At 40.6% G+C, this 20,987-nt stretch overlaps 1 protein-coding gene across 1 annotated transcript; it reads right to left on the bottom strand.

Moving 5' to 3' along the window:
• Nucleotides 1-5,447: 5,447 nt before the first annotated feature.
• Nucleotides 5,448-20,987, bottom strand: tm9sf2 (transmembrane 9 superfamily member 2). Its single transcript, XM_083987585.1, has 17 exons — nt 20,744-20,987; nt 19,273-19,340; nt 18,766-18,859; nt 16,580-16,707; nt 15,621-15,750; nt 14,088-14,212; nt 13,751-13,862; nt 12,847-12,926; nt 12,426-12,534; nt 10,617-10,749; nt 9,601-9,720; nt 8,861-8,918; nt 8,610-8,769; nt 8,351-8,502; nt 6,731-6,842; nt 6,199-6,370; nt 5,448-5,995 (listed from the first exon to the last, which is right to left on the bottom strand). The coding sequence occupies exons 1-17, from the start codon at nt 20,858-20,860 to the stop codon at nt 5,928-5,930; spliced, it is 1,938 nt and encodes a 645-aa protein (XP_083843711.1). The 5' UTR covers nt 20,861-20,987; the 3' UTR covers nt 5,448-5,927.

Here is a 20,987-nt window from a genome sequence, read left to right as displayed (position 1 = left end):
TGTGCTGCCTATGCGGAGGAATACTGAGTGAGTTGGTTAGTTCCAGATAAACGGCTTTTTTCCAGTTTTTTTTTTTTTTTTTTTTTTTTAACTTTTTGATGTAGTAATTCAATAACTAACTCAGTCACTTTTGGGGAAAAGTAACTAGTAACTTTAACTAATTACTTTTTTTAAATTAACCTGCCAAACACTGTTTAGCTGTGATGTAGTTTATTGTTTGGCTTTTATACCTCCGTGCCTCAAAACTCTCACCTATAAACTTATAATTAGTACATTTTTATATCATTTCACTAAGTATTGATGTTTTTTCCATTAAGAGTTTGAATGTGTGGCCAATCACATGATGCCTGTTTGGAGGTTCACCCAGCTCATGATCACTCAGTGTAAACTCTTATCCTGGTAGAAGCGTTGTCTCTGCAGCCCTCTGCCAATAAATGGTGCCTCTCTGTTGAGTTTTGATACATGAAAAACAAGAAAGAAATTTGTTTCTGCTAGTTATTCTGTGAAGATGAATTGAGCGACAGCTCTGCGTCTTACGTGTACAAATATACCGTTACATTTCTGTCAAAGTAGGGCAAAATACTTGACTTCCTGGTTTTGACCGTGCTCCAATAAACGACCCTCCCCGAGTAGCCTGAGCCCTCTGATTCTATCACTGGGTCTGCCTGGTCCCTACTTGATAAACTGCCTCATGTTCAGTTTTATATTTCAGTATTATAACCTATATGTCATAGCTACACATGTGTTTTCCAGCAATCCAGATGAAATAATGTGTTTTCTGTCTAACTGACAACCAAATAAGATCAAATGTGCTGTTTGTTGGGACCATGAATGTTTGTAGCTACTATATCCTTACACACACAAAAAAATCACCTCATATACCAGCACTAATATTGTGTATACAGTAGCTATACTGTACTGAACACCTCGAAATGTGTTCTCTATTTTTTGTTTTTTGTTTCACTGATCTCAGAAATGTCTTTGTGCCAACTTGTTTGCAATGTACAGCAAACTGAATAAAACAAAAACAAATCAAAACTGATATAAGTTGTGTGATCTGTATCCAAACATCAGTGCTCACCCTCCTCCACAAAAACCAGTTGATCACTTTTCTATTGAATTAACATCTGGGAAAGACATAGGCTACTGTCTGTCATTGGGAATTGAATCCAGAATCTTCTTTCTGAGAAGTGAGAGTGATAATGAATTAGGTTACCTAGCAACAGCTTAGTAACATGATTGGTTAAGTCTTTCCGAGGTAAAGACTGGGAGGAAAGGACACCACAGGCTGCAGGCTACAGGATGGATGGATGGATGGATGGATGGATGGATGGATGGATGGATGGATGGATGGATGAAATGGATGGATGGTTGGACTGATGGATGGATGGATGGCATAGAAATAGAAAGTAGTGATATTTGGCATTCACCAGACTGTAACTATAGCAGCAGGCTCCTCTCACATCATATGAGCTCAGTCTCCTCCTCGACCTCCACCCTTTAACCCTTTCCTCTCCACACCCTCAGATCAGCACGGCAGCAGGGTTTGGAGGGAACGGCCCAGGCTGTGATGAGGCCGCTAGAGAGAGGACTTCATTCCTTTATCAGAGTAACAGAGATGCTCCTCCATGAAAATGAAGACATGGTTCTTCCAGACTGCCAGACCTATCGTGACATCAGAGGACAGGGACCGTCCAGCTTGTTACCAGTTCAGTTCAACAGCATCTGTGGTGATGTGGGGGTGTGTCAGGGGTCAGGACACATGGCAGCAGGTACATGTACATGTTTGAGAGCAGCATTAAAGCAGAAGTAAGCAATCCGGTTGTTTTGGCTAATGCTGCGTTCCAGGTAGGCTTTTGAAACCGTAAATTACAGCTTCAAGTCACAACTTATGACTTTGTAGCGTTCCAGGCAACCCACTCGTGTTTTTCCGACCTGTTTTACCGGTGAAAGTCACTATAATGGTCACTCATAACTTCCGACCCGTGAACTCGTACCAGATCGAACTGGTATGACTTCACAAGTCGGAAAAACACGAGTTACGAGTTTCCTTGAACGCACCATAACAGTCCTCGTCCCTACGTCACCACATTCACGGCGTCCCTTGGCTGCACACACAGCCCTGCATGCCGTTCTCTCTCCTCATTGGATAAAAACTGTAGGATACGAGAAATGTTTTCTCCTCGGCTCAGAGCAGAGCAGAGTGACTGACAGACCCGTGTTTCAGTCCAAACACTCTATGTAAGTGATTGCTGTCGGAAGATATAACTATTTAAGACTTATATTAACACAAATATATCACTTACTTCTGCTTTAATGTTCAGTGATGCACACAGGTTTCAGAGCAACACGTGCTGTCAAACACACATTTTTATCTGTCACCTCAACCCACTATTTATAATCCAAAATACAACACAGGAGGAGACACCAAGCTGTTCAGCATCCAAAATCCTACATCAAGGGAGAATAGGGAAACATTACACTTTATTTCAGCAACTGACAGTGGTGGAAAAAAGGTTTTGGACACCCAATGCATTTGTGAAATATTGCATTAAGAATCACTCTTAGGTCTTCAAGTGCACTTTCTTTTAGTAGCTACTAAACAAATCCTAAAAAAGCCATTAAAAACTTAAAATTGATTGTCCCATAAAAATACATAAGACATTTTGATACCAGTAATCCACTAATTAAGGTTGTGCTTTTTATTAAGAGGCACATTTTTTTGTTGCCTTGCTTGCTTGGTGTCTATATAAAGCCAGAACATTGGAAGATCTTCAGAGACAAAAATGGCTAAAACAAGGAACCTAACGCAGGAAGATACAGATTCTTAGCCAGGAAGGTCCAGCTGCCTCCAGATAGCCAGGAAGTGCAGATGCAGTCCTTCAGTAGTTGGATACACTTTGCAGAAATATAAAACAACCAACAGCTTGGAAGACAAACCAAAATCTGGACGTCCAAGGGTTTCTACAGCAAGAAATGACTGCATCCTGATACAGGGAAAACCGCTGAAATTTTGTCCGAAAAATTTTCCACCACTGTATAGTGAATATAGAATAGCCTATAGGTTTTGTACTATGTTACATATGGATGCAGGCAATTGGTGAGAGCTCTGCTGGTTGAACAGAATTGTGTGCTCAACCCAGCTCAGGATCAGTAAGGTGATGAAGCATTTATTTTAAATATTGGGACTACGGACGGAGCTTCCTGCTATAATCCGGCATATTTACATGTTCTTATGTCAATTACTGTGCACTGTCCAATTCAAATAAATAAATCAATGCTTTCAGAGGCCACACGTGAGACATCTGTTTTCTGTGGAACTCTGTTGCTGTGGTTTATGATGCATCAGGCATCTGTCTGATAGCCTTACATTGGTCTTTGTCTCGCCCTCTTTTATTGATTTAGCAGGCTTCATTTTATTTTTCTTGCATCTGGACTGCAAAGTTTAAACTACATTCCACAGAGGGTGTGGCTTCTACTATCAGGGTTCACTACTGACCCATGTGGGAGTATCACTTGATTTAAAGTCTGTCTATTCAGTGCTGTCCTGTGTAGGTCCATGATGAAAGTCTAACGGACTGAAAGCACAATAAAGTGTGTGAAGTGATTTGTAAACATAAACCTTTATTGAACTAGTGTCTGGAGCCAAGCAGCCTCTCTGTTCTGTAACATGTCACTGTTTTGTTCACTTCTACAGTTTGTTTGTTTACCATATCATTAGCTGCAGGTTGTTGAAATGAAAGCTTAATGGATATTTAAAATCCATAAAACATAAAGAATTAAATCAGAACTGAAGCCTGTAATGAGTGGACAAACGGACACACACTGCTGCGTTCACAAAGTATTTGTTGTTCACAGCAGAGATAGATCAAACACTATGGAGCATTATGGAGGTTGTCATACTGTAACTGGCATGTAGCTCAGCAGAGGATCCAGCTATTGTATCTCATGTCTTAACAGAAATGGAAAGCATTACACAATCTTCTGAGGGAACTGGGGATCACAAAGCACTTGTGACAAAATGTAAAGTAGGTTTTACTGGAAGGAGCCTGAGGAACGGGACAATGTAAAACTTTGCACAGATTTAGATTTGAAGATTTGGCTCCGTCTTAAAATACCTGTACACACAGACAGAGAGATGCAGCTTTCAACCAGGGTGTGTTTAGTTTGCTGCAGCCTGTAGGCTACTGAGTGAGCTATGCTACACAAATATATGAATGACAAGAGGTAACCATCAGCTGATAGAGAGAAGGTTCTTAAATTCATATAAAGTATATTCATTCATGTACATCATCTAAAGAATCATGCAGAAATTCAGGTGTGGTGTACCAATAAGAGCACTGTTAAAGGGATACGCCAACATTTTTTTTCCGTGTCTTAAGATAAGATAAGATAAGATAATACTTTGTCAGATCACTCTGAAATTTGTCTTGCGTCCCGTGACGTCCAAGTTTCACACAAATAATAACAAAATACAAAAACACACATTTACAAAAAGCATAGATGTTACCCTCAAAGGTCACATTCGCATCTTGCCTCACTCCCGAGTCCATGACCAGCAGATAGACACTATCCTTTCGACTGTGCGTGCAGTAATAAGGGAGATGGGGCAGAGCTGGTGCACCGCTAATTAGCTTAGCTCAATGCATAGGTAGTGTTAGCCTGCCTCATACCCGAGCTGAAATCAGCAGTCAGAAGCTGATTTAATTTAAGCTCTAAACTCTGTAAATATATCACTTTATCAACATTTCAAACATTTTTAGACGAGAAAGTAGCCGTTTAGATCAGCAGTGTGTCGTTAATTTGTCTAAATACCAGCTGTTTACAATTTTGTTCGGACGAATTTGGCGATACTCAAGCTAGCCGTTGTGACCAACGCACTTCCGGTTACTTTCTCAAAATAAAACACCCGTTTCCCTTTACATACAGAAAGCCATGACGATAGAATTTGTGCTTTTACTTTGAAATAGGAAGCTAACCTACCCTCGATGTAGCTAGCTTGAACCAAAATAAACCGTCTTTGCTTGAACCCTCTGTTACTGGCATTTGACCGTTCAAGATGCCTTACCGGAGAGTTTTGTCAGCTCTGAGACGAAGATCGGCCCGCCAGGTTTCGGTTTAGAGTTGCTGAAGAGTTTCTCTGATGACTTTAGGTGGAGGCAGGCTAACACTACCTATGCACTTCCAGCGTTTGAGCTAAGCTAATTAGCGGTGCGCCAGCTCTGCCCGTATCTCCCTTGTTACTGCACGCACAGTCGAAAGGATGGTGTCTATCTGCTTGTCATGGACTCGGTAGTGAGGCAAGACACGAAAAAAAAAGTTGGCATATCCCTTTAAATAACTGGATCCATAAAAGTAGTTGTACCATTAAAATACTCATCCCAACATCGATCACAGATCAGTATCTTGCTCAAAGATGTGTTCTGCATAAATCATGTGGAAATATCATTTAAAACAGTAACAGGGTCAGATTTTATTTCAACACTGGCGAGGAAGTAGCTGTTAGGAGACAGACCACTACAGCTTTATTCTCGGACTACAGCTGCAAACATAAAGTGCGGGGATTGTAAAACCAAACTAAATTGCATGACAGGACAGAACCATTGGACAATCCAGCTGCATCTTATCTCTACATGTCAGAAACCAGTACGGTGGGGGGCGGGGGGGCGTACAGGTATAATTCATTCATTCAGATTATATGCACATCGATACTGTATGTACAAAATTACATCCCAGTGTACACATGGTCACACAAAAACAGTTTAGGCACACAAAGCAAACTGTCATCTGTCCGAGGCGGAGTCATCTCAGAAGAAATGAAACGAGGAGGTGAATGATATTCAGTTTAGTGTCAGTACTGGATGTTTGGAAGGTTGATGGGACAAAGCAAACGTCCAGCCAGAAAGAGTCTGTTGTGTTTGGATCCTTCAGTCCACTTTGACCACACTGTAGATCTTGGTAACGAACCAGAAACAGGCAAAGAAGCCGATTGTACCTAAAGAACAGAGAAAACACACCTTTAATTCAGCAATTAAAGTTTTGAAAGGTAGTATATAAATAAAGAATATTATTATTATTATTATTACAGCAACATTAAAAATCTAATTCTTCACAGTAAAATTCCACCCTTTAACCTGAAACCTTTCTAAGATAAGCAGTTGTGTAGCGATGTGCATCAGACTGATGTACAGTACATACCAGTGAATAGGAAAAAGATGAGAGCCATGATGGTGGTGTATCCAAAGTACAGGATGGTGCTGGCCAGTCCTGTGATCTGCAGCTTGGAGAAGAAGTAATGAATGGCGTAGACCAGGAAGTAGACCGCAGTGAAGCCGCTGGTCAGGAAGGAGCGCCATTGCCAATGGTAGTCCTGTAAGGAAGAGGAGGAGGAGGAGGAGGAGGAGACACAGGCTGTGGTGAGATGACTGGGAGGAAGGTTTGTAAGTGACTGAACCGAGTTAACAGTCAGCGGCAGATGCCCTCCAGACTTGTAAGAGGATTTCCCTCCATTGAAGAACAGATGCAGCCTAATTTATTTTCCCAACAAAGTGCTTTTAGGTATAAAACAGGTTAAATTTAAAGGGATAGTTTATCTTTTTTGAAGTGGGGTTTTATGAGCTAAAAATGCCCATTTAGTACACTAGATGCAGTAGAAAGGTCTCTGACAACACCAGAGGAAGGACCAGGGAGTGTAGGTGTGTAGTGTAGGTACCACACGGTCAGTGTTTACCTCAGCACACAGGTGGAAGTAACAGAGCAGGATGGTGGCCTCAGAGCAGGTGATGAGCAGGATGATGAAGACCAGGAAGAGGAAGCCAAACATATAATACATTTGATGGGACCTGGAGGAAGAGAGAAGACATGTTATTAGAATTACCATCACATCTCTCTCCATAACATAGACAGTTAAACGCATATGCATTGCACACACACAACTCTCCATATGCACACACCCTAACACATACACACCAATAACATTTACAGCTTTTTCTCATTAAAATAATTTTCTCCTATATTCCTTTTCTCCCTCCGTCATGTTTGATGTTTTACTGCTTTTTTATTTGTTTTGTTTTAGATGTGAAAAGATGTGATGTATAAATGTCTTACCTGAATTCTGAATTCTCATGATATTTAGTTTGGTCATACTGGCTTATGGTTTAATGACAGCTGGCAAGAAGTACCCTTTTCTTTTTACCCCCTTTCTCTTTTTAAGTTTCTCTTTCTGTCGGTAAATACTTATCTGTTCAATAATGACATCACACTGATCCATCTCACTGAATCAATACTTGGTACATTCTACATAAAGCTTGACACTTAATTTCTGTGTGAGGAGAAAAAAAAACACGAGACCATTATCAATGTGTACATGTCTGTCTGAACAGACACTTCAGAATGATATGAACAGTCTGGTCTGCCAGCTGACACAAGATAAAGACGAGTGAGTGTAGAATTCATGTGCACAAAAAGCCTCTACCGACAAAAACCACATGACAGTAAATGTGCATTCACTCAGACAGCACTTTTCTAATCTTCAAGACCAATCAAAGCACTTTGCACTACGGGTCACAAACATCCATTTACACACACATATTCATACAGCTCTTTTCCCTACACATGTAGAGCCTTCCTACCACACACACACATTCACACGCCAGTGATGCATTGAAGGGAATTTAGGGTTCAATATCTTGCCTATGGACTCTTCAACATGTGGACTGGAGGAGTCACACATGGCAGCATTGACCCTTTGATAAATGGACAACCTGGTCTACATCCTGACCAACAGCCACCTCATCAATGGAACTGTTTGTTTTTTCCAGTAAAAGACGAGTGCAGACATAACCATTTCAACTCAAATTCCATGTCTCAGTTGGGGTATCTGCCAGAATAATTGTCTGTTTTTTTGGCATATCATGCAGACCTAGTATCAAACTATAACCTGGACAGCGTGGGCAGTTTGTAATGTTCTTGCTCGACATTGAAGAGAAACTGTATGGCACAAATGTTAAACAGATTTTACATAAATCCTTCATTCTCTCCTATTCGTTCTCAAATATGTAAATCAATATCTGTTGTTCTGTTGTATATAGATTTCTTCTCATTTATAAATGATTGTGTGCTGTCTGTCTGCTCTATTGTTTTGATGTGTTCTCTTCTTGTCTCATGTTTTGGTTCAGTATAAACTTTATACTTTTGTTTTAGAGGTGACTGTACAATGGCAATAAAGTCTATCTAATCTAATCTAATCTAATCTAATCTAACCGTGTAATAACTTTATCAGGATTTAATAGGTCATAATTTAAAAACCACACACAGCTTTGTAGACTTAATTCACATGTTTTCTTCTCACCAGATGGAGTTTAGTATGAAGAAGAGCTGAATAAATATACATCCAAAAGGAAGAATTCCTCCCATGACGATCCCAGGGAAAGGCTTTGTGTAGAATGACTGCTCTGGGATTTGACGAGGAATCTGATTGGTCCGTACTGGGTGCTCGATACCCTTAAATAATCAGTCAAAGCAGAGAGAAAGAGAGAGTGAGACTTTCAGGTAGGAACAGCCAGAAAACAGTGATGTACTGGACATCCAGTGTGTTTATATTCACTTACTGCTTTTTTGAAGCCGAAGTATGCGCCTATAAATGTAAGTGGTACTGAGATACAGAACCATAGAGCCAATATGGCCACCAGGGTCCCAAAGGGCATGGCTGCTGAGGAGCCCTCCCCCCACAGAATGAGGTTCATCACAAAGAAATCTGCAAACACCACCCTGTGCAGAGACAGTAGGGATGTTAGACCAGGAAGAGGACACGTTCTGTTCATTATGATCTTTCACACTGATGAAACGTCAAGAGTCTCACCCAGGACAGAGGAAGGCTGTCAGCAAAACATTGGTCTTCCACTTCTCCCCTCCAAAAGCTACATGTTAACCAATGAAGAAGAAGAAGAATGAGGTTACTTTTACAACTACTGTCAAAAATGTAATGTTTTGTTGTCCAACGAAAATTCATCATATAAAAATATTAAAGGGATAGTTCAACATTTTGGCAAATTGGCCCATTGCCATAATCCCTATAGTCATAGCAGTAGGTTCGTTACCTTCAATTGTTGGTGCAAGCTGTTTTTAGAACAGCGGAGCAGAGCCGTGAGCTGCTCAGAGCTACGCTACGGAGGCTAATGGAATTTCTTGGTTTCCCTCACTAAATACACAATCCAACAACTCCAAAACGCTCTTGTGGAAAAATTGTGACCTGCGCATTCACAACAACTCCAACTCGTAACGTTCTGTTATTATCTCATAGTGTGGTGAATGTGCAGGTCACAACTTGTCCACCAGAGCGTTTTGGAGTTGTTGGATTGTGTATTTGATGAGTTTGATGAGGGAAACCAAGAAATCCCATGAGCCTCCGTATCTTAGCTCTGAGCAGCTCTGCTCCGCCGTTCTAAAAATAGCTTGCATCGATAATTAAAGGTAACTAACCTACTCCTAAGACTATAGTGATTATGGCAATCGGCCAATTTACCAAAATGTTGAACTATCCCTTTGAAATATTAAATATTATATTATCTGATTATTGAAAAAATGACAATTTTCTCTTACATTTATAGAGACGGGCAGCCACGTATCCAGCAGGGGTCCCCAGAAGGACCCAGAGGACGACAGCACACGTCATCAGGGCCCCGCGGTTCGCAGGGGAGAGGAACCCAAGACAGGCAAAGACTGGAGGAAGAGGTTCATCACATCACATTAACAATGACTGGAACAGAGAGGCAGGTACATGACATGACACCTCTTATATAACCTCATTCAAGTACTCAATCAAAACTGTTTCTTGTACCAGTCTATATACAGTAGATGTTCACTTCTGCTGTAACTGTGGATTTTAACACCAGAGGATTAGCTTCCTTCTGGAGGCAGCTTCAAGCAGCCAATCAAAGAAGGGCAGTGTTTGATATTTCTGTGTTGGCTTCATTTCTCAGTCTCAGAGGCTGCTGCTTTGATGCAATAAGAAATATTTGATAATATGATTGATGGTGATATACAGTATGTCAGGTTCTGAACAGCTGTCTACTGACCAACACTGAGAGCTCAGCATCAAAACTGACTTCTTTAAAGAATGTCTAGAGCCTCCCATCACCTGAATGTAAACCATGTGGACTGTACTCCATGATAGATAATATTCTATAAATTCTCGACATTCACACATCCCTGCGACTGCATTTACATCAAAGCAACAAACCTCTGCTTTTTTAAAGTTCTGTTACAGTTTTTCTCAGTGACTTAAATGCAATTCTCACATTACGTAATTCACACATCTCATCTGTGCCAAAGCCTTGACAACAATTAAAACCTTGTTCACATGTGAAAACATGCAACATCAGTCAGTCATTTCAACATTGTCACCAGTGATTTAAACATTTCCACCAGAGCTTCAGGGCTCAAATGTTTTGATCTTTTATTAAAGTCCTGACTGACTAGAAAAGAGAAAGAGATGTGCAGAAAAATTCTACTGTGTGTGAGGAAATGATGAACTGTAACCTGCACTAAGAGTTGTGAGAGTGGTGTTTCTGATGTGTGAACTGTTGTACATAATCATGAACGGAACAAACACATACAGAGGGTGACAAAGGTCATGATGAAGATCTGAGTTCCAGAGCCAAGGAAAACCGACAGGAGCATCCCCTTCCTGGGAGGTCGGAAAACATCTCCGTGGACCAACTTCCACCCAAACTCCTCCTGGGCGTCTTCCTGCAGAACGAGACGAAGGAGAGGTGAGATGAGTGTAACACAGCTGGACAATGTCAACACTCACAACAGACTTCATCAACTATCATCTAATATTGGAAGACCTTTAAATATTGTATCTCCTCACGTCCCAAGCTGCTGGAATGGTTAGATCTTTAGAGGCTTTGATCGGGTTGAATGGGATTATTTGTTTTCTGTTTGGGGAAAATTTGGTTTTGGGTCTAAATGTATTTGTTGGATACAACTTTTATACTCTGCCCCTTCCGCTTGACTTTTAAAGGTCTGAATATTTCCCTCCATCAAGAGGAACCCACCAAGGTTGCCCAATGTCTCCCCTGCTTTTTACCATAGCAACACAGTCTCCCTCCCTTTCCTATATAAAAAGAACTCAAAAGTTGATTATGGGAATTAAGTCTGATTTGAGGCGTTCCCTCTCTCTTTGATAGGCAGAATCAATTCTATTAAACACCAGAACTTTAAAACATATGTGCATCTCTGTAGTTGGAGTCAAACTGTGGAATTCTCAATGTAATGATCTCAAGACCTGTACGAATATATTCCAATTGAAGAAAATGCTAAAAGAAATAACAATTAGAACTTATGACAAAAGTAATTAATGATTCACAAACTCTTTTTATTAATGCAAAAATGTTAGATTGAAACTTTGTTTGTTTGTTTGTTATGTTTTGTTTACTTTATTGTAAGACTGCTGCTCAGGGACTGATAGATTATTCAGAATAATGATGTATTGAGTGAGGGGCAGGCGATGCATCTTCTCCCTGCTCCTTTCCAACCAGGGAATATCAGAAAAAGCAAAAATCTTCGCACATCCACTTCTCAGGCAGGTGCGTCGGAGGGCGACAATCAAGTCCAAATTAGAAAAAGAAGAGTTCCCGCACACTAAGCCAACTTGCAGAATTTTATTATGCAACGTTTCGGTACTAGACCTTTCTCAAGCAAATGTTTGCGCCACCACAGGAAGCCATCTTAAATAGGAGTGGCTGTGTGACACAAACCAATCACTTTCCCACACGTCTGGATGTGGGGAATTCAAATATTCAATATCAACATATAAACAATAGAAACAGCATCAATATACAAAGGTAAAGAACAATGAATATACAATAAATATTAGACTGCCGTGACTGGATACATTAGGTCCTAATGGAAGGTAATAGCAAATGATCACAGTCAGAAACGATAAATACGACAGATACAATAATAAAATAGAAGACAGTCTGTCTGTATATTCATTGTTCTTTACCTTTGTATATTGATGCTGTTTCTATTGTTTATATGTTGATATTGAATATTTGAATTCCCCACATCCAGACGTGTGGGAAAGTGATTGGTTTGTGTCACACAGCCACTCCTATTTAAGATGGCTTCCTGTGGTGGCGCAAACATTTGCTTGAGAAAGGTCTAGTACCGAAACGTTGCATAATAAAATTCTGCAAGTTGGCTTAGTGTGCGGGAACTCTTCTTTTTCCAACCAGGGAATATGAAAGTGTTGTGTTTTGGTATGTTTATTGGGAAAAGTTGTGATATTACCTAGGCTGGAACAAATGAAAAATTAAATGAAAATGAATATTATTCCAAAAAAAAAAAAAAAAACAGACTTCATCGGTGCTGTAATGATGAAGTCATCAGTCACAGAGTCTTCAGAGACAGGTACTCACCACAGAGTCCATCTGATTGTATCTGGCGATGTCTTTGTGCAGAGTCCTCAGCATGATCATCGCCACCATCCCAGACAAGAACAACACAATCACCAACGAGTTCATGATGCTGGGGAGAAAACACAGCCATTCACACACATCATGACTAACTCATACATGTTCTATCAGTATACTCATGTTGAGGTTATCTCTGTGCACGAAGACAACAGGTGAATTATTCTGACACTGTGGGAAATACAAAACCAAAATAATAACCAGCCTGACAACTGAGAGCTCAGAGGATCTAACATAACAGGTCCTCTCGTCTTCTATTAGTGTCAGCAGTCACAGGCTTGTCTCTACACGCTCTACAGATTTTAATGTGAAAAAAGTTACCACAGTGAGTTTGAACCGTTTGTGTGTGTGTGAACATGTGTGTTACCTGAACCACTGGATGTTGGTGTGAGGCATTGACTCCAGGATGTAGTCCCATCTAGACGCCCAGCGAATAGTCTTGTCCTCCTGCACACGCACACACAATAAATGTAAGCACATATCCACTCCTGTTTACCTTGACACACAATAAAATCATCTGTTTAATCGCAATGAATAAAATATGACTTTAAAGGGACGTTTGAGCATTCTGGCAAATTCGCCTATTGCCATAATCCCTATAGTTTTAGGAGTAGGTTCATTACCTTTAATTGTCGGTGCAAACTGTTTTTAGATTGGCGGGGCAGAGACGTGAGCTCTGCACGGTGTGCGCTATTTCCACCTGTCCCCCATCAAACTCATCAAATACACAATCTATCAACTCCCAAACGCTCTGGTGGACAAGTTGTGACCTGCACATTCACCATGCTTTGAAATAATCATGTAACGTTAAGAGATGGAGTTGTTTTCGAGGTAAATGCGTAGCTAGACACGGCTGCTCAGCAGAATGACTTCAAAAGCGCAAGTAGTTCCGAGTGTTTGCTTCGTGTGTCGTGATGTTACATAATCATATGTTATTATCTCATAGCGTGGTGAATGTGCAGGTCACAACTTGTCCACCAGAGCGTTTTGGAGTTGTTGGATCGTGTATTTAGTTTGATGAGGGAAACGCCAAAGTACCATGAGCCTCCGTAGCGTTAGCTGCGCAGCTCACGTCTCTGCCCCGCCGACCTAAAAACAGCTTGCACCTACAATTAAAGGTAACAAACCTACTGCTATGACTGTAAGGATTATGGTAATAGGCCAATTTGCCAAAATGTTTAAATATCTCTTTAAGATGACTGTAGCCCAGGTTGTCTTAGAGGCTCATAAAACACAACAGCATCAAACAAAAATAAACCTTTTGTACTCACCACAAAACTGACAGAATAGGTGTATGGGATCTTGAATTCTCCCGCGTGTTTGTTTTTCAAGAACTTTGGACCTCCAGAACAATCAGGACTGTCATCATTAGGATTTTCATAGCTGGACAGAGAAAGAGAGGGAGAAGTCAGTCAGTTACCAATTTACTAATTTTAATATTAAGATCTACATCATCAGAATACCAACTAATACACACTGTCATACAGTTTTCACATCAGGGTACAACGTCAGAGCTATTAAAAGGTTCTAAAACCATGCTCAGCTAACAGCCTGGTATCTACATGTTGTCTGTATCTCTGCGTATGAGCTCAAACTAACAGGCTGTACCTTTTGGGTTCGATCTTGGCAGCAACCAGTCGAGCTCCGAGCTGTTCGTGCTCAACAACATGGTAGTGGATGGTGATGTCCACGTGGTTAAAGATGTAAAAGGCGTCTTTTTCATTAAAGTTAGACTGGAAAACAAAAACCAACACAAAAGTTCAAATCATAAACAGGACATTTATGTTGATGTTTAAAACTGAATTCATGGCCTCTTGTCAGTATGCTGGATTCAAAGTAACTAAGATCTGGTTGAAGTCTTTGTCTTTTTCAATGTAATAAACCTTGTTGTGTAATCTAGGGAACATTGAACACTGACATTGATTTAATCAGAAATATGAATTTGAACAGCCAACATACTGTGAATCCGATCAGTAATAATAAAATTGAATAAGAATACAATGAATGAAAATAAAAATAACTTAGTTTTTCATTAACGGAGCCTTCAAGCAAAATGAGAATATATCAGATATAAACAAGCTTCACATATATTTAGCCTAGTTTTCTCTTCTGTGTCATTTTGTCCATGACAGATGCTGGGCATCTTTTCTTGGCTGCAGGTTCATGTATGTTTGGGGCTCAGTCCTGAGCTGAGTGGAACTGTGCGTGAGACGGTAGCTGTTGCACTGTACTATAGGATTTGTACTGTGAGTAGTGTTAGCGCTACACCATTAATAATAGAAATGTGAAATTTTCTTGCAGGCCACATAAAACTGTATCACAGGCCGGATCTGGCCTTGAGTTTGACACGTGTGATGACATCAGGCTCGGCCTGTGTGATTGTTGGTAACTAGCTGCACTTCTCTCCACCACCTTCATCTAACCCTCAGACCTCACTGATGAGGAGGGCAGGGATGAGACAGCTCCATATTTGGTCCATACAATCTTAAAGCCCCAGTATGTAACTTATTTGGCTTTTTATTAGCAAAAATCAAATATTTCTTTTCATAAATACGTATTTCACTGATGTCGGATCACACCCGCATACAAATGAACGCTTTCTCGTACCTTAGAATGAGTTGTTACAAGTCGTTACAAATATACAAGAACCGAGGCGGCCATGTTGCATCGCCATTTTTTACGTTCAGTAGCAGTGTGACCGTAGGTAACCATAGAAACTCAGCAGAGCTGTCGGCTCGGGGAGAAAGTTTTCCAGGTAGCGCCTGTTAAAACTGTCACCACTGTGTAGTGTGAGGAAGGACGGAGGCACTGGTGTTGCATTCAGGTGCAGTCAGGCAGACGGCCGTCGGCAAACCAACCGGATGTCATTTTACTCAACGAGAGACGCTTGTTTATCCTGTTACATGCAGCGTCTGTTGTCTGTCTGACGTCTGCCCAATTTCACGTGAATGCAACACCAAGAATACGTTCCGATATGCAACCGCACCGCTAGATGGGGGGAATTCCTACAGATTATACCTTTAAGACCTTTGTGGCGTTTTACTGTGGAACCCTTTCACGGACTTGGAACAGCGTGTCTGTATTTTGAAGAGGGTTATGTTTGTGTGTTTGTGTTCATGTTTGTGTATGTGAGCCACTCACATTGACCACGCAGGCATCTTTAGGCCGACCTCCTTCTGTGACGTAACAGCCAATAGGGAAACCAGGATTACAGAATTTCTGGCCATCTTCAACATCATAGCACCAGGTGACCGGCATGTTATCCACAATCCTACACACACACACACACACACACACAACAACAACAGACCATGAAACAAAAGCATGTTGCTTAATTATGGACACAGCAGATGTGGTGTGATCCCAGTAAAAGTCTTTGCACACTCTAGTCTGTTTTTCTCAAATGCATTTCTGACAAAAATGGTTACACACAGACGCCTCACACACCGAGTGCAAGTTGTTTTATTCCTATGCGTTTTTATTTTCTGTTCCAAACTTCAGAAAGGCAGATGAAAGTCATGGGGCAGTGAGGATGATTTATGGTCCTCTCACTCCTCTCAAAATAAGTTGTCCATCCAATCAGCTTCAACCTTGAAACAGCCTCGAAACACTGATTTGAGTAGTCAGAAAGGCTTTTTACAGATGCATAAAAGACAGAAAATCAAACCTGTTCTGACACTTTAATGACAGACGATATAATGTATAGACATGATCGACACAACATGAGGTCGAATTTATTTTTAAACATGCTGCAATTTGGGATGGAAAAAAAAAACAGACTTGGTGCGCAAAGCCTTAATCCTTCCCTTTATTGTGTTGTAGATAGAATTTTTAATTGGGTCAGATAACAGAGTGAGAGTTGGGCTTGTTTGCTTCAGTCTTCCTCACAGATCCTCTAAGACTTAAACTAAACCTGTGATGGACTGAGAGCGGACATTGTTGATCTTCATTCTTAATTTTTGGAATTGTAAAGGAAGAGGCGAAAACTCAAGGAGCTTATCATGTGCCTCCACCTATAGTTAACAATATACTAAAGAAAACAAAATATACAAATGAGCAATCAGAAATATATAGATGATAGAAATAAATGAAAAACATACCAGTGGTGCTGGTAGTTGAGTAGCATGCCTTTCTTCAGGAAGTCCAGTTTGGCTTTGTCTGTTTGGGTGTTGGTGTCGTAGGTCCTGGTGCACACCTTCTGACACACTGCAAGCTTCTTAAACTCAAACTGACACAAACACACACACAGTGTTAACATGTTGTTTTCACTGTGGCTCATACAATAAAACATATTTTTGTCAGGTTGAAATGCTATACGTTCAGAAGTTTCTATGTATCCTATTATGACCAGTCCCATTAAGGTCCAGCTGGTTTCATACCTTGTCAATAAGGCTGTGTATCACCTCAATACAAAGACTGGAGGCAACTTTTAACCACTGTCTCCTGAGGTTTAAACGACTGCAGTCTGACTCATCTGACTTGACAGACAACGTGCTGCATATTAGTTAGTTAGCTCACAGAGAGTAAACTGACCTCAGTCAAGCTGAACACCAGTGTTCTTCTCATTAGGACTGGGTGTTGCCATGGATTCGCTGGATTGATTCAATTTCAGTTCATCTATACACAGGTAGTCACAGCTTCTTCTTGCGCATGTTGCATATAGATTAACTTTAATTCAGCTCTACACAACTTTTAAGCAATTAAAGATTTCTCTCTCTATGCAACGGGCAGCTAGGTTCTGTTGAGTTGTCTGCCCCCAGGGTTTGTGATAGGTGTGTAATATTGCACAGAGTGTGTGGTGTGCTGCCACCCGGCTTCCCACAGCATATGAAACACATGCATCTGTCTGCTTGCTTCACACATACCAAGGATGTTTCTCCCACTGGTTCATCATGGGTGAATGATTAGTGATGAAGTCACTATTGTTCGATCCTGACACTTCTATTTGACGGCTTGACTGTGATGTCAGCATGACAGCATGTCCTGACAAGGGCGCCGCCATAGGTCCAATCCATACAGGAAGTCCCAACCGGATGTTGCACCTTTTTCGTGTATCTTATACATTATATTATATTATTTAAATAATATATTAATTTTAAATCAATGAAAAGTTAACATTGTAACTCTGTGATTATTATTTTTCTTCTTCTAATTATCAATTTATCAGTTTTACATACTTATGTGAATGATTGTTGAAGTGTTATGAATCCGGCCACTTCATGCAAAATAAACACACGGGAAAGACAAACGTCCTCCTGTCTTCTTTTATACTTATTCAGTTTTAATCTCCGTAATCCACTTGGTTTAATATATATACTTTTTAAAATTATCGCTTTATGGTGGAACGCAAACTTCAGGTCGATCAGATTATCGGTATGGAGCGGCGAAAAATATACGTGAAGAAGACCAACTTCTGGTTGGAACTTCCGGTGTGGATTGGATTACGGCGGCACCCTTGTCCGCCATAGATCTTTTATTCTTATACAGTTTTAATCTCGGTGAGCTACTGGGTTGCAAACTTCAGGTAGATCACAAAGACCAACTTCCGTTTGTGACTTCCAGGATGGATTGGACCTAGTATGGCGGCGCCCTTGGCCCTGCAGACGGGTATTCTTGCTTGACGTTTAATATGTACATATACAGAATATATTGTATAGATTTGCCTTATGATGACACAGCATTACTTGCTAGTTCAAATAAAGGCCAGTGGTGGTTAAGCTTCTGCTTTTCTTCAAATCACCAAATGTTTGCATAGTAGTTCCTACTGTAGCAGGAACTACACACACACAAGTGTGTGCACACACCCATGCACATCACCAAAATAGCTTCACAATTTAATTAGTTAAGATGAAAATGAGGCCAAGGATGATGGTGGGTCTGTGTTAAACCAGTACAGTGTTTTTGTAATTACTTGCTTCTTCAACTATTATCTTTAAAGTGTTTTATCTTATTCTATTTGTTGTATTGATGGTCCCTGTTATCTTTGTTGATATTGTATATTTCTGTGTTCTAACTTTAGTGCTTGATTATTTTGCTGTGTAAAGTTGTTCCTATTAATTCTAAATATATATATTAGTATTGGTACTAATATAATTATTACATAGAAATGATGTAGTAATGACAACTGAATGCCAACATGATGACAGGCATTGGGAGTGGTGTGGTCCCATCAGCTGTCTTAGTTTATTATTATTCTGTTCTCTACTGTGGGAGCTTTTTGTGTAACAGGCCTAGACATGTGTGAGCTGCTCCCCAGTCTATAAAACATCCACAGCAACTCTTGTACCTTGTACGGCGAAGGCTCGATTCTCTCCCCAAAAAGGACCTGGCCCAGATTCTCTGACGGACGTTTCATTGACTTCTCTGAGCAGAAGTCAAACCTGCACAAAAAAGTAGAGGACTGCTCAGAAAACTTTATTCTCCATGACATACTGGGCTCCAGTGTTGTTACTACTTCTGTATGTCAAAAAAAAAACACCATGTGTAAATATAGAACTGACAAAATGAAGTATATTTTTGATTGTTTTTTTTTTCTCAATCTATGTAAATAAAGGCATGATAAAAATATTTCAATTCAAAATGACCTGACAGTCTCTTTCAGAAAACAGACCCTAGGGACTCTGCACTGTCATAGCTTGTTTACTTGATGACTATTTGCATAAAAGTCAACTGAAATGCAACAATAACTGCTGTTGGATGTGGCTGAGCAAATATTAGATGAAATAAGTTCTGATGGCTGAAGGAGAAGGTGAGAAATCCTCCTAAAGAAACAACAGTCAGTCAGATTACTCACGCTGTATATTCATAGGGCAGAACAGACTCCACTGAATCCAGCCTGTTCACAAACAGCTCGATGGTCGACTAGAACAAAACAAAACAGACACATATATTAGAAGATAATCTACCTTTTTTTCCTGATAATGTCAAATACACTTTACTTATTTCCTCAGTCAAAAATAAATTAATCGTAAGGGGATCATTTCTCCTTGTGGGGACTGGCTGTTTTCTGGGGAGTTTCCTGCTGCAGCAGACGTAGGGGAAAGATAAATCATGGAGAAATACAGACTTTTCACTGAACAAGAGGATAAACCAGTTCATGGAGAAGTTGGTTGTGGCAGTGCAGCGGTTATTTAGAACTAGTCCATGCTGAGGTTCAAACTGAATATCAGGGATCACTTGGAGATGTTAGTGATGACAGATGAAACCAGCTCAGACAACATGGCTGCAAACAAAGCAAATTCCTACAACTTGTTCACTAATAAAAGAAGAATGCAGCCAGTTGGAAGATGGTGTTAGGTACAACTATATAATATCATAATATTGCTATGCTAAATCCTCCTCCATAAAGTTTAGTTGTTCCAGGAAGGGGGGTTCATTTGTTTTTGAATTACAGTGGAGATCAATCAACACCTAAACATCTGAAACAATTCTACTGGTCCTTGCTTGCAGTTTTTTTTTTTTTTTTTGCAGTGCATCATATGTGGAGTTGGACAGTCCCTGTCTGGTGTGAACCACCTCTAGACTGGACAAGCTGGTTAAGCTGGGTCCAACTCACTCAGCACTGATAAGAAGAGATATGTGCTGTATAGCTGCAGGACATGAAATGACATTCATTCATCTTTTATTGTTTCAAACGTTAGTTTAATCACAAATTAACTAGACATTAATAACTAATAGTAATGCTGAACAAAGTAGGCTCCATCTCTGCTTTAGCAACCAATCGATCTGAACTTTTTGTGTTTCATGTTGAGAAAAGAATTCTTGCACTGGTTCCTGTCTCACAGGTTTTTTTAGTTTTTTTTTTTAGTGAAGAACTGATATTTCCAGCTCTACTCTAGTTTTACAACCAGGCTCCTGACATCTCCAGCTGTCGCTGCCATCCTACATCATGTTTATCACTTCATTCGTGCCTCTCCTCCTCCACATCATCTCAGAGTGAACAACAGCTAGTTGACAGCCAGCTTGCTGACCCAGGTTAACCTTATCATCACCAAACTATCTGAATCGCTTACAGACTTCAGTCTAGTCCCACTAACAGCTCGATATCAAGACTGGTGAAGTTATTAAGAGCCGTTTACACACAGCTAGCCTGTTAGCACGCTATCCGTGGACGATTCCTTGCTGTTTGCTGGTTGTGGCTAACGCTGCTAACATTACAGATGTTTGTAGACCTCCTCTCTCGGACACACCACTCTTTGTCGAACTGTTCACTGGGTGCACTCTGTTATGGGCTGTTGGGAGTGAGTAACCTGTGACATGTTTACCTTGCAGTCTGGAACTTGGTCTTTCCCCGGCTCACAGAAGCTGACAGGGGCCAGACCTGGGAGGTAGAAGCCGGCCGCTCGAGCCAGCAGCGCCGCTCCGAGTATCCACAGCACCATGTTCACCCCGGCCGGCACTTCGCTACAGATTCACGGTTGTTTTCCACCCCTCCGCGTCCCTCTCTGCATCTGATAACCAGGATTCAGACCAGAGCAGAGCCACCAAGTTCCGCTTCTGCAGCAGGCA

The sequence above is a fragment of the Trachurus trachurus genome (assembly GCF_905171665.1).
Source record: "Trachurus trachurus genome assembly, chromosome: 15".
Taxonomy (NCBI): Eukaryota; Metazoa; Chordata; class Actinopteri; order Carangiformes; family Carangidae; genus Trachurus; species Trachurus trachurus.
The sequence above is the reverse complement of the archived record's forward strand: the minus strand, read 5'-3'. Positions and strand labels throughout refer to the sequence as shown.